Below are 14,810 nucleotides of genomic sequence, written 5' to 3' on the forward strand. Positions count from 1 at the left end.
AAAAGGGAGTCCCTGCCCCGAATAGCTTACAATCTAATTACCACTACATATAGTACTACTATATTTTATCTACAAGCCAATATTACAAGTTAGTTTATATTGTATTGTATATATTTATTTATATAGCGCCAAAAGTGTACACAGCACTTCACAAAGAATACAGTAACGGGAATTATAATAATACAATAAGCGCAGCAAAATCAGACAATAGGAAAGGAAATCCCTGCCCCGAAGAGCTTACAATCTAATTACCACTACATATAGTACTACTATATTTTATCTACAAGCCAATATTACAGGTTATTTTGTTTTTTCCCACTATTCTGTCATTCAGTTTCCCTTTTTAAGAAAAAAAACCATACTTATTAAAAAATACCTTTCTGTTTAGAGTATAAATGTTGTATAAATTAACCTGACATTGAAAGAGCTTTGTCCTAATATTTAACAACACCCTCCTAGATTCTCTATGTGCAGTGGCTGCTGTCTTTCCTGCCTGGTCTTTTTCTTCCTTGTATGACATGATCCCCATTTCCCATCTCTGTCACTCGCTGGTGTCTGGTGGAGAGTACAGATGCTCTTCCTGTCTGAGGAAGTGCTCAGACAGGCTGATGTGAGGGGCTGGGTCTCCCAAAGTGGATTGGAGAGGGATGCAGCAGAGAAGAAAGGTTTCAGGTGCCAGACACTTTTGTCAACTGGAATATTGTCAGCCAGCTCCGATCAAAGGGGAAGCAGAGCACAGGACACAGGTCTGCCCATCACTTCAAAAGCAGAGGTGGGGGATACCGAGGACCCCCCGGGGTGTGTGAGAGGAGGGGATATGAGTAGAGGTATAAGAGGCTAAAACCCCACAGCTGGACAGGTAGGGCAGCACACAAGCAGCATCGGATCCACGATCCACACCCCCATCAGTCATGGAGAACATCTTCAGACCTGGGCTTCTCTCCAACCAGGCGCAGGCAGCCTCAGTCCCAGTCTGGGGGACCCAGGAGAAGGAGCCAGCTACAGGTAACAATCAAACCCCACCACATGGGAGACGTGGTTGGAGAAGTGTCATGGGGCGGTGGGTCGTTCCCAGTCAACCGAATGTGAGTTTTGCGCTGTGAAAACCAATGCACTTTGCCATTAAAGAGGTAAAATAACGTGACCCCATTTTATTAGGTGTGTGATCTAATACTTTTAGGGGTTTATTCTGTATCAGCCGATCGGCCGTTGAACAATAAGCCCCTTAGCGGGGTTTTTGTGTAAATGATACATTTGATGCTATCTGATTATTAAACTGGGCATTTCATGACTGGTAGACGTTTTAAATGCATACTCTCAGGCTCCCTTATGTCCATTTGGCTAGCAACGCATTGCAAAGCCCCCCCGGCAGCCAAAGGGTTGAAGGAGATACCAAATGTTTCTGACATATTATATTTTACCCCTACACCCCCCTAAGAGCACAATCCAACACAATTGTTATTGTTAATGACCTGGCACATGAATTTCTTATCTTATCCAAATCTAAATATGTGCATTTAGACCTCCCTATTTCACAAGCAGATTTTGATACATATATTGGACAAAAATTTTGCGTGTGTGTGTGTGTGTGTGTGTGTATGTAAGTGTGTGTGTGTGTGTGTGTATATATATATATATATATATATATATATATATATATATATATATATATATGTATATATATATATATTGGGGTATTTATCAGTATCCTTAAAACAACTGCAGCATATTAATCAAAGAAAACAAATATTGCAATGCTCGTTGTCTTTCTTTGATAAATCTGGGGCATTTTTATAACTCATTTTTCAAGATCATGAATAAACTCTTCTGAGCCCACACAATTGTCTTTTGCTTTTGACACACATCTGGGGAAAAAAAAGACTTTTGTGGTCCTTGAGAAAGTCATTTGAAGTTTGATGTTGGTCCCATGAAAGGCATCAACGCTTGGAACAAAACTTAGAGAAGTTGTATTATGAACCAGTTACTGCACAAGCAAATATCAGGTTCTGAGCCGCTTCTGGTCCTCTCCCAAACAGAGTCCAAGCCACCGGATGCAGAGCCCGAGGTGAAGGCCACCGCCCCTGGTCAAAGGAAGCGCAAGAGGACAGCGTTCAGCAGGGGGCAGCTGCTGGAGTTGGAGAGGGTGTTTGCCCTGGTACCTTATCCAGACATCAGCACAAGGGAGCAGCTGGCCACCGTCACCAAGCTACCGGAGGCCAAAATCCAGGTAAGGGGTAAAACTAGGTTCCTTTTGTAACCATTGAAGTACCAGAGCAACCCAGAAGTTTGTTTTCCTTCTGCACATATCTCTTATATATTATCTTATATATAGGGCTTTACCAAACACATCCCAGTCCGTTCCCATCAGGGGCACAGGAGGAATATATACCATTTACGATATCTCGAGGTTTTAAGGGGATACACTTTGGAGGCGACTTCAAATGCAACCTTGAAAACGATACAATAACCTCAGGGCACATTCACAACAAAGTTGCTCAGTTCTTCTTTATTTATTTTTTAAATACTGTATATGTGTTTATTGAATTTTAAAAAAAGAAAGCCATTTATACAAAGTACAGATGTTATTCCAATAACATTCCCCTCAGGGACAGTCCTGTCTGAGCTACATTTGATCATGTTTGTACACCATACAAAGATTCAGCATGTCAGCAAAGCTGGGAGACAGCCATGGTCTGGCATAGTTACAGTCTATATCTATAAGCTACATTTTAGTGCTTAATGCCTCTTTATGAAGTCATGGTGCTGAGTTTACAAGATGTATTCACTGGCAAACTGTTATGTGCTGGCTGGGATAATTTGCATGGAATAGCATGAACATAAGTCCCAATGAATTGTACACGAACTGTATAGCTCTCTCTATACCAAATTATTATGAAATGAACAATGCGTAGGTTGTAGAAAATATCCAAAATAATATAAATATCAAAAGCTATACAAAGCCCGCAAAAAAAGTGCAAAGTGACACATTAAAAAGACTGGTGCGCCTTAAAGTGAAATCCTGACAATTGATGTGTCCCTTATTAATGTGTAGGATTTCTCACACGTTGTGTCACTACTTTTCATTTCAGAATTTATATGTTTAGCTGGATTTTTGTATATTTTAATGTTTATATTATTATGTAAATTTTTTAACAATGGAAGGATTCTCTATTGATTTGGTGTGCATTATTGTGTTTAGTAAAAGATACTCCCCCACCCCCTTTATTTTTACAATATTGAGACAATTACAATCATGTTTTGGGGGAGTCGTCATTGCCCAAGGAATTTGTTTTCACCCTGTGCTATGTGCATGCTTTTGGGGCCATATTTACTAAGCACTGCTGTGCCATAAAACGCCTTCCAGTGCTGTAAAACACCTTTGCATGACTTGAACTTACCTGAATGGGCCATAGGGTGTATTACAGAGCAACACTGCTACATATATACAGTCTGTGCTAAAAAAAAAAAATATGCAGTGGTGGGTATCACCATTTCTATTCTTTCTTCATGAGTGTTCCAGACCACAAGTGAATACAAGATGTAAGGTGATAAGGGCGTTGAATGGCCTAGCACCACGTCAAAACCCCAGACTGGCACACACAGACATTGGCTAAAGCAATTGTTCTATTCACAGGTTTGGTTCCAGAACCGCAGAGCCCGGAGAATCAAAAGTGGGAAGCTGGACAGGTCCCTGTACAGGAGAACATCTTCAATCCGCACCCCTCAGCTGGGACTACACACTCCCTCCCCACCACAGGACTACAGTCAAAGGGATCCCCTAATTCCCATGCAGTACCCTTCAAACCAACCCATGCAGTTGTATGTGGCAGACAGTCAGCCAGGAGCTGCCCTGCAGCAGCCGACATACCAGCCATTCATAGAGCAACCACCTTCACTTTCTGAGCAGTACCTGTGTGGGGACAAGACTTTGCAGTACAACTATGGCCAGGACGGGATCCAGTGGGAGGACTTCAACCCCAACAGCACTAGCCCAGTCTCAGAGTACCAGGCTACATTGTATGGGGCGCAGTTTGTGGAGCAACTCCTTACTCCCTCTCAGAGGCCATGCTGGGAGAGGTTTCCTCACTCCAGAAATGAGACTGGACCTCAAACCTCTCTAGGTTACATCTCAGATCTCATATACAATGCTGCCATAGTAACCAATTTGGGAGACTCCTAGTCCCTCTTCCACAGACATGGGATGGATGGATTGATGGGATCAAGTATTACATCCCAAGGACTACCTTATGTTAAGACTATGGATGGGGGCTTCCTGGATAAAGAAAAGAGGACAAGTGACCCCAGCCTCGAGGACATTATGGTGCAAGGGATGCTAAGGAACAGGAATGGGTTCACAGCTTTGTGCAGTCTATTGTATATTAAAGACGAATTTAGACCCACAAAGCTGTTGCAGAAACCAAATGCAGAGACACAGTTCTAGCAATCCCCTAATCTGAACATTATAAAGATTTGCTATTTTATCTTTGTTTATGAAGACCATGTTACAGATCTCTATATTTGTATATTAAAAATAACCAAAAAAACAAAGCTTTCTTTGCAGTTACTATCAGCTTATCTCCTTTTTTAATTTTCAATGGATTGATAGTATTATAGTGTAGTTCACTGTTAAAGAACTTTGCAATGCCATGCGATGAGCCACACAGAGCAATCCAGGGAATGTCACTGAATACTAGAATCATCGGTAATACCAACTAATCTTCCTGAACATTAGTTTAATCTGGCCCCCTATTTACAGATGATTGTGTGAGAGATGGGGCTCTGGATTTATTTACATTACCTAATCCCACCACAACGTTACAGAACCAGGTTAGATCTTTACATATAAAAATATTAAAGTGTTTTTAGAAGGAGCTTAGCAGAACATTAATCAACATTGTTAAAGTCTGGCAGGCTGCCTTCCAAGCAATCCTAAACTTGCTAGAGAAATACCTGATTGCAGAGACGTCATGGGGGAATATCCAAATGGTGCAAATGGCCGTTTTAGTTGACGAATGGAAAACTGCACTAGTTATAGGCGCAACAGCTGATTTATTTCATAATATTGTTCTACCTCCTCTCCAAGACACTCATGGCACACACAAAAAAACAGCCCATTCGTACATTGATACAATCTTAAGACGCAACAGGTACCAGTTTTGCAGCAATGCTCTCACGCAACACTTGATGTATGTCCCATGAGTAGCAACACGCTGATCTCATTCTAAAGATGTAATCCCACTTAGAAACATTTCTTTAATGGTAGGCATTGTGTTGTTGATACAGAGTAAAACCACCTTTTCATTTAGAACCTCAGAGTACCACTACGGGTTATTGACAAACGCATGGTTCCGCTTTCTGTTTAAAGAAATATTGTTTATTGGAAGCTCTGTGGTTTGGGGGGGGGGGGGGTTGCAGAGGGGAAAAGGACAATAAAATGATCAGTCCTATTACCGTGGAATACAGGCTTTGGCCATACTCTTACACCGAGGCCCCGCTGCATCCGACAGCGCGCCCGCACTGCATACAGGCGGCGCGTGGAGAGGCACTTCACCGCTATCTGCGGTCTGTAGGGAGCATTTTTTAAGGCGTGGTGGGCATGGCCAAACCGAGTGGGGAGGGCGCAGCCATTAAGCCCGGGGAGAGGTGGTTGTGGGTCCGGGAGGAGAGGGGGCGATACAAGGGGGCAGATAGATGGGGTGCTGTAAAGTGTCCCCACCTCCCCCCATGTGTGAGAGAGGAGGGGGAGATACACCAGGGCTGTGCGAAACACACACACACACACCTTTTGGAGGTGGGGGAAGCTGACAGCTCCAGGAAGGTACAGCCTCCGGTGCTGATAGGCTCACCAGCGCACCACATCACTGCTCAGGATCACAATCCTCTTGCATCCCTTGCCGGCTGACGCGTCACAGTGCGTAGTGAGCCTGGCAGTTAGGAGGGACTGGGGCCGACTCGGGAGGAAGTCATGAGCAGGTGAGTGACGCGCACGCAGCGGCACGCGCAGTCGGATGCAGCGGGACCGCAGCCTTAGTCCAGTTCTGGTTTTCAGGGAGATGGCTTTGCCCGAGATTCAAAGCTCAGGTACAAGGAAGCTCACTAAAAGACTTTAAGATGCAGCCTCTGCAAACTCTGTACTTGTTGCCGTTGCATGTTCCTGACCAAAGACTATACATAGCTGCACAGACTGCCAGAAGCCTGCACTATTCAAACGTGAAAGCCCTGCTAACCTGGCCTGTGCAAAACCTACATGGCTCTGTTACAGTGGTACCCCTACTACCAATGGCTCAGTCTGCATTACTTTACTAATGTGTTCACCCCTATACCAAGGGCTGTATATACAAGTTGGAGTGTTCTGCTTTTGTTATGCTAAATAAAGTTACATTTTGTTGCTGTGGAAAATTCTTTGCCTTGCGATGTAAAAGCCAAGATTTTCTGTTCATCTACGCTCCCGAGTATGTCTCCACATGTCCTCTGTTACAGACAGTGGTCTTTTACTATCAATAAAAGGTTTATTTTTTTGGTCAATGTTACAATTAGTAGTGCAATAATTCACTGAAAATGAAATAATCTTAAAAAGGTAAAGTACATTTATATAAAATCCATAGACAATGCTCAAACAACTCAGCTTTGTAACAGGAAAGACACATAAACCTATTTAATGCACACAAACTATACAGATATCTCCCCATCGAGAGCATAGAAGAGCTCTAACTTGAAGTGTCATTATCGTGAGTCCAGCTCAGAAACAGGGATGGTTTCCACTGGTATCTCACACACATTGGCTACAACTCTCCAAGTACCCCTTCCATTGTCCGGACCAGCACGTACAGCTCTGCCAAACCCACCAAGGATGCCACGATGACAGCAGACAGCACCCGCTAGGAAAGGGGGGAAAAAACCACAAGGATTTGTCCTCATTTACATACACTGAACTACAGCAGTACATTCATTTATGAGAGGGGGGAGAGGGGAAGCATATTACAGGACCAAAAAAAAGCTTGTCATAAAGAACAAAAAATAAAAATGTGTCTGATGTTTATAAAGAGCGCAAGCTTTCAGGCCCAGGTAGCATCCCTTCATACCTATTCCATGAAGGAACGTGATCCTGGAAGCTTGCACTTTTTAGAGGCATCCGTTAGCCATTAAATGCATCCCTTTAATCTTTATTGTGCTCTATTACAAAAAGCTTTTCCTGTGTCCTTTACAGGCACCTGCTACCTTCCTCTTATTTATGTTTTAATGTACAAGTCTCCATTATCAGAGCAGAAATCCTACAGAGGGCTACGCCTGACATTTTATAGCGTACATCAGAGGAAACGATCTGTAAAGAAAGCTTTATAATGTGCACAGCAGTAATACTGGAAGTTGTTTTGTATATAGCATTGAGAATTATTACAGAGCTATACATATAATGTTTCAGGCACAATGAGTCCCTGAAGAGCATAGGATGGACATGCCGAAAAGTGACTTTCCCAAGGTCACGAGGTGAGCGGACAATGGGATTTGAATCTGGTTTGCCCGCTTCAAAAGCAGGGACATTACCACTATTTCAGCCTCTACTGTAGTATGACCTCACATGCAAAAATAATATTGTAGTAGCAATGTACCTATTATATAACCTTTGCATAAAAACAAAGCTAAACTTCAACAAGCAAGTTAGATGCCCATCGTAATCATTCAGTCCCCCAGCTTGGATTGCACCATCTTGCTATAAGATAGGCCAGCAAGGTTACTCTACGAGACTGTGTTCAACAGGACCCCCTCCACCACTCCCCAGTGCTGGATGCATGTTCCAAGCTCCCACTCGGCACTCACTGAAGCGGTCTCGGTGAAGATGTACTGGCTCCCGATGTAGGTGCAGGCAAATGCAGCCGCAACCGTCACAAAAAAGTTGAAGACTGTCACGACCATTGCCTTCACTGGCCGCACTGTAGGCATGAAAGCAAGAAGGAGGTCAGGGTTAAATGAAAGAAAAAGGAACGCACAACAACAGGTGTGAATGGGGATTACAAGGAGTACTGCAACGCTGATCACTCAGACCAACCTTTCCTAAACCACTTTTTGGGATCCCAAGCCAGACACTGTTTCTGGGGGTAATCAATAAAAAAAATTTAACATCATAACTTCAACCATCTTTATTCTGCGTGGTGTTTTTTTGTAGCTTCCTTTAGTAGCCAAATCAATCCTGGGTTTACCCTTGTAAAATGGCAGGAGCATTCGCCACTCCAATGTGAGTGAGAGAGAGAGTAGTCAGATTCCGTGGTGCTTATTTTATACCTGAATTTTGTGTTGAATTTGAAAAAAGAAAATGCCTGGTGGTTTCAATGCCACATGATTTTGAATTGAAATACTCAAGACTTCGAATACACGGCAGCTTCATGGGGTACAAAAAGTATTCGATATTAGGTTTTCTACGATCTTAATGTCAAACATGGGGCTTGTGTGTATGCCAGGGGTGGGCAATTCCAGTCCTCAAGGACCACCAACAGGGCAGGTTTTCAGGATATCCCTGCTTCAGCACAGGTGGTGCAGTGAAAGACAGCCACGGATTGAGCCACCTGTGCTGAAGCAGGGATATCCTGAAAACTTGCCCTGTTGGTGGCCCTTGAGAACTGGAATTGCCCACCCCTGGTGTATGCTCATTGTCTTTTCCCTTTAATCCTAGGGCACGAGGACAAAACCATTGGGGTTTAACAATAGCACAGAATCCTAAACACTTGAAGGGGCTTTCCCATTTAGAAACATGCTGAAATCAGACAGCAGCAATAAATCAAAACGTCCACCAGCTTTGTACATTTTGGCCTAAAAGTCCAACTGGAACGCTCAATAAGAATTCACGAGCTGCTCCAAGTGAGGCGCTCATAATTACTGGACGGAGCACACATTTAAATATAAATGGTTAATGTAGACTTGTTCATTTGTTTTTAGAATAAAACAGCTGCAGCCATCTTTACGGCTATCCATATTTTAATAAACTATCAATGTTTCTCTAAAAAAAAAAACACGATTGCATGATTTCACAATGAGGCATATGACCAGGAATGAAAGAGGAAGAATAAATGCAACATGTAACAAAAAAAACATGATGCGGATTTTGACAGTGTGAGAGTATTTCTTTAAAAAGGTGGAAGTCCTAATCCAATGGTAGGAAAGAGGTTTAAGGGAATACATGTGAATGATTCATTCAAAAGGTATACTAAAAATTAAAAATTTAAAAAAAACTACAAATACATTTAAATAACTGTTTAAGGTTGGCTTGTAAAGTGAAATGTAGGAGGGACTGTATTTCCTGTAAACATTCCCTTTTCTGTGAGTTCATACAGTGTGATGAGCATCTTGTACAGTCAAAGTCCCACCCTGCACTCCTCTGTCCCTGTACAATTTAAACAAAGTGAAGATAAACACGCCCCTCTAGTGCAAAAGGTCCTGTGGGACCAGGTATTCCATATACCAGAGACGTAGGGTGCAGAACATTTGTGGGGCACAGAAAGGTCCCTTCCTCAGGTGTCAAACAGGTATGACCTGAAGAAGGGACTTTCAGTGTCATGAAACTTTGCGACCCGATGTCTCGAATATACAAAATAAATGGTCCCAGGGGACCTTGTTCACTAGAAAGAGTGCGCCTGTCTTCACTTTGTTATATTATATAGTTCACCCGTGACAGCTTAATACTGACCATTATCACTATTCCAAATTATATTGGACACTGGAGGGCAGGGCAAGAACATTGTCCCTGTTCCTCTGACAGACAGGGCGTTCCGAGGGTGGAAATGTTTGATTAACAGGTAGTTCTCATTCAGGATTGCCATTTAAAAATATATATATGTATTTTTATTTTATTTATTTTTATTTACTTGTTTTAAACAAAAACAAGTAAATGTTGGCTTTAAACAGGGTTACCTTTAACAAAATCAAAATACATTAAGCCGTTTACAAAAAAAAGATATGCTTTTTGTTAGCTACAAGGAATTGCACCTTTAAGTACATACTGGATTTCCCTTTAATTACTCAAGACTGACACAGACACTGGAAAACCAAGAGGCAGACAGCACTCCAGTGTTCTTGTGATATCATCCTGGATGGCCCTCCGTCGACTTAAACTTAACATGACAAAAACAGAGCTCCTCATACTTCCTCCCAAACCTGGCCTTACTAACTCCTTCCACATTACTGTTGGAAGTACCATCATTCACCCAGTAGCCCAAGCACGCTGCCTAGGTGTCACACTTGACTCCTCTCACATTCTCCTCTCACATTCAAAACGTCTCTAAAACCTGTCGCTTTTTCCTCCGTAATATCACAAAGGCTGCGGTCCCAGTCACTGCTACAGCGCACACCTCGGCGTGCGCTGTGCGTGTAAGCACCGCCCCTCCTCAATGGGGCTGGGCCCAGTAGACACCGTCACGCTGAAGGTGCAGCCGCGCCGTACTGCAAGGTTTTTTAAACTCAATGAAATTGAGTTTAAACCTTGCGACGGAGGCGTGGCCACGCCCCCACCGGCGGTTCACCCAATGAGGGCGAACCAGTTGCGTGACGTGATGGCCACGCCCCCGCAAATCCCCGACCACGCCCTCTCCTGTCGCAAGCTCCCTCTCTCCTGGAGACCGCAGTTAGCGCTGTGCACGTGCCCCCGCCGGGCGCACGTGTCACTGTGATGACTGGGACCGCAGCCTAAGATACGCCCTTTCCTCTGTTGCTCGACTGCTAAAACTCTGACTCAGGCCCTCATTCTCTCCCGTCTCGACTACTGTAACCTCCTGCTGTCCGGCCTTCCTGCCCCTCACCTGTCTCCCCTACAATTTATCCTAAACGCTGCTGCCAGAATCACTCTACTCTTTCCTAAATCTGTCTCAGCGTCTCCCCTGCTCAAATCACTCTCCTGGCTTCCTATCAAATCCCGTATCACACATGCAATTCTCCTCCTCACTTTTAAAGCTTTACACTTCTACCCCTATTTACATCTCATTCCTAATTTCTCGCTATGCACCAATACCGATTCTTGCGTTCTGCTCAAGGATGTCTTCTTTCTACCCCCTTTGTATCTAAAGCCCTCTCCCGCCTTAAACCTTTCTCACTGACTGCCCCACACCTCTGGAATGCCCTTCCCCTCGATATCCGACTAGCACCCACTCTATCCACCTTTAAGACCCACCTTAAGGCACACTTGCTTAAAGAAGCATATGAGTAGCACCATAGATATTACTAGACACGATACATAAAGCTTGGCCCCCTGCAGGCTCACTTACCTGAATGAGCTCCTACTGTTTCTGTACGTTTCTCCTACATACCAATTAGATTGTAAGCTCCTCGGGGCAGGGACTCCTCTTCCGAAATGTTACGTTTGTCTGAAGCACTTATTCCCATGACCTGTTATTTATATCTGTTTATTATTTATATGATTACCACGTGTATTACTACTGTGAAGCGCTATGTACATTAATGGCGCTATACAAATAAAGACATACAATACAATACAAATGTGGCCATTTTATTGAAGGATCGATGTTTCGGTCCTGCTTTGGACCTTTGTTCATAACTTTGTATCTTTACACAGGTCCAAAGCTGGACCGAAACGTCGATCCTCCAATAAAATGCACATGCTTATCACAGGACCACAGGAGTGCTGTCTGCTTCTTTGTTTTCCAGGTGACCCCTGCTTTGCTGCGGAAGTCTAAGCAGCCGTGGTATATGTATTTAAGTAATTGCGAGTGCCCCTGTATCAATATAAACAGACATTGCAGAAACATTCAACAAGAGATCACAAGTGTTGATCTGCGTTAAGCTACATAATAACTGCTGTGGGGAAAAGCAATAAGGGGCGGAGAGATAGTATAGGGCTGGGTGAGAGGATTTCAATGTGAAGCGTTGTACACAGGCGATTTCACCTCACCTTGCCTGCTCAGTTCTGCCAGAGTTCCGTGTTGACTCTCCTGTATTAAAAAAAACAAAAAATAACTTTGGGGGTTAATAATTAAACTGCAATCATACAGAGCGCACAAAAACTAATACTGACTTTAATGGAAGTTTCTGTGCGATAGTTTCCCCGATTGGCACTATCACAGTTTAAACACCCTGTATTATAAGGCCGCGCATATAGTGCTCGCGACGCGTGACGTCACCCGTCGCCGCTAGCGAAAGTTGTATTTCGCTTTGCGGCGGCGTCGCAGGCGACCAGGCCATTGATTGGTTCAGGGGCTGTCACATGAGGCGACAGCCCCTGAAAAATCAAATATTCCCGGCTTCCAAAAATCACGTTGCGCTTACTATAAGCGCACGCAGCGGCGACAATGCATTTGTTTTCGGGCGACGTCGCGTCGCCGGCACTATAAGCGCGGCTTTAGTCTTATAATGAAGCCTGGTGTGCATCACAGAAAACCACATCAAGCAAATGATAGGGTTCCTACTTCATTCATTACGTTTTATGGGTTTGCTTTTTCTGGAAACGGCTTCCCCCATTCCTTTTATAAACACTTTGGAATGACCTCAAGACAAACTCATGCAGCTCTTTGCAACCAATAACATGTCACATAACATAGCAAATGGCCTTATATTACAAAGATGTCATCTGCACACCTATTAAATCTGCAGACAACGCAATATTCTACATGGGTTTTTGTTTTTTTATATAAACCAGCTCTGTGCTGAGAAAATACTTGTAGCATTTTTTTAAACTCTGAATTACATATTTAATGTATTATAATGTAACAAGCATTTTTTGTTTCTATAGCAACCATTGACAATGTAACATCCCCTTCCTCCTGTGAAACAGGCTCTGGTACACCCTTTTTGAGCCCTGCCCTCTTTCTAGCAATGCACCAATGGTATCTAGTGACTGTGGTCACATGATCTTCCCCACAGAACTTTGTATCTTTGGTCCTCTTCTGCTGCACTGATAGCCATTTAGTGAACCCCCGAGCCGAATCTTCGTAGATCGATCACAGGAGAAGTGATCGATCTGCAACTTAGCCAATTACTTATTGTGTGGATTGTATTGATGCACATATTAAAGGGGGAAAAACGGCAGCTTGGACTGCTGCTTTAATTTATCTACACAAAGATCCTATTTTGGTGTTAACGGATGACATGTCTCCCACACATAGAATGCATTATATTTTTCCCTCATGTAATGAAGTGTTCCATACCTGGCAGTTAATATTCTTTGTCATTTGCTTGTATTCCTCATTTGCCAACTTTGCTTTTATTTTTTCCAAGCGAGCCACAAGCTCGGGATTCTGAACACAAAAGAACAGATCAACGGGATATCCGACGTTTTGGAGAAACCTCTTTCACAGAAATAACTTATGATAAATCAGCACACAAACCTTTCAAGCTCCTTCATACAACACACACATACTATCCATTTATTACACAGCCAAAAGATGCCTCCGCAGCACACATCATTAACTGGCACATCCACCAATCACCCCCACACACTATGAAACCCCTTCATCAACACACAGCTTTCCCACCACATCCAGCTTTCTATCACTTTCAATACCCGTTGAGGTATTTCCACTGCCGGCAAATGGATATCACTTCCTTCAAGCAGTTCATGAAGATACTGATGGGACCCTATAGGCGATGGAGAAAGGGACATGTTCAGGATCAAAACTCTAAACATTAAACTTAAATCACAGACAAAATCAGAAATCTAATGCAAAGAAATATATATTTTAGCTTATTTTAAGAGCTTATGCAGAGACATTTAATAAATGCTCACGTCTTCCTGATGAGTAATCTGTTGAGATGAACTGACATTTATTTCAAAGGCTCCCTAGCAGTCTCTCTGCCGTAACCATAGTTAAAATGGCCGCCACACAACCCAATGAGTGGGACTCAATGGCCGCCACGCAACCCAATGAGTGGGACTCAATGGCCGCCACGCAACCCAATGAGTGGGACACAATGGCCGCCACGCAACCCAATGAGAGGGACACAATGGCCGCCACGCAACCCAATGAGTGGGACACAATGGCCACCACGCAACCCAATGAGTGGGACACAATGGCCACCACGCAACCCAATGAGTGGGACGCAATGGCCACCACGCAACCCAATGAGTGGGACGCAATGGCCACCACGCAACCCAATGAGTGGGACACAATGGCCACCACGCAACAAAATGAGTGGGACACAATGGCCACCACGCAACCCAATGAGTGGGACACAATGGCCACCCCGCAATCCAATGAGTGGGACACAATGGCCACCACGCAACCCAATGAGTGGGACACAATGGCCACCACGCAACCCAATGAGTGGGACACAATGGCCACCACGCAACCCAATGAGTGGGACACAATGGCCACCACGCAACTCAATGACTACAATGCAACCCAGTGAGTGGGACTCAATGACTACCACACAACCCAAATGAGAGGGACTCAATGGCCGCCATGCAACCCAATGCATGAAAGTCAAACCAAACATTCAATCACACGCACTCAAAGCATGTATGCGACTTTCAGTCAACATGGCTGTCACTTCTCATCATACTCAGTCCCCCACCCCTCCCAAGTGACGGTGCCTCTTCCTCCCCGGACCTCTCTTCCGCAGCGCGTCATGCAGATCTCTGAGGACGCGGAAAGATACTACGGCTCCGGGTCCCCGGTTCAGCACCTCTTCGGCTTCGGTCTTCGAATCCGGGGGCAGACGGGAACTCTCCTCCCGCAGCGCCCGCAGCAGCAGCTCCCCGGCTCTGCATCCCTTCGCCATCTCTACCCAGAGTCAGCTGACCGCGGCGCGGTGCATGACGGGATTAAGAAGGTCAAAAAGATGTTAAATTAGCAGGTACGTACGCTACGTCGGTC

At 44.1% G+C, this 14,810-nt stretch overlaps 2 protein-coding genes across 3 annotated transcripts; one reads left to right on the top strand and one right to left on the bottom strand.

Annotated features, from left to right (window-relative positions):
• Nucleotides 1–559: 559 nt before the first annotated feature.
• Nucleotides 560–4,180, top strand: SEBOX (SEBOX homeobox). The gene is made up of 3 exons (XM_075593077.1): nt 560–1,005; nt 2,037–2,227; nt 3,635–4,180. The coding sequence occupies exons 1-3, from the start codon at nt 912–914 to the stop codon at nt 4,178–4,180; spliced, it is 831 nt and encodes a 276-aa protein (XP_075449192.1). The 5' UTR covers nt 560–911.
• A 2,384-nt stretch (nt 4,181–6,564) lies between these two features.
• On the bottom strand, nt 6,565–14,748 carry VMA12 (vacuolar ATPase assembly factor VMA12). 2 transcript variants are annotated; one of them, XM_075589288.1, is made up of 6 exons: nt 14,620–14,748; nt 13,499–13,572; nt 13,143–13,232; nt 11,891–11,930; nt 7,816–7,928; nt 6,565–6,878 (listed from the first exon to the last, which is right to left on the bottom strand). In XM_075589288.1, exons 1-6 carry the CDS (start codon nt 14,702–14,704, stop codon nt 6,783–6,785), a joined length of 498 nt encoding a protein of 165 aa, XP_075445403.1. In that variant the 5' UTR covers nt 14,705–14,748; the 3' UTR covers nt 6,565–6,782. The 2 variants fall into 2 exon arrangements, with proteins under 2 accessions (XP_075445403.1, XP_075445402.1); XM_075589287.1 differs by having other exon boundaries at nt 14,544–14,745.
• Nucleotides 14,749–14,810: the final 62 nt, after the last annotated feature.

Source organism: Ascaphus truei, chromosome 3, assembly GCF_040206685.1.
Source record: "Ascaphus truei isolate aAscTru1 chromosome 3, aAscTru1.hap1, whole genome shotgun sequence".
NCBI lineage: Eukaryota > Metazoa > Chordata > Amphibia > Anura > Ascaphidae > Ascaphus > Ascaphus truei.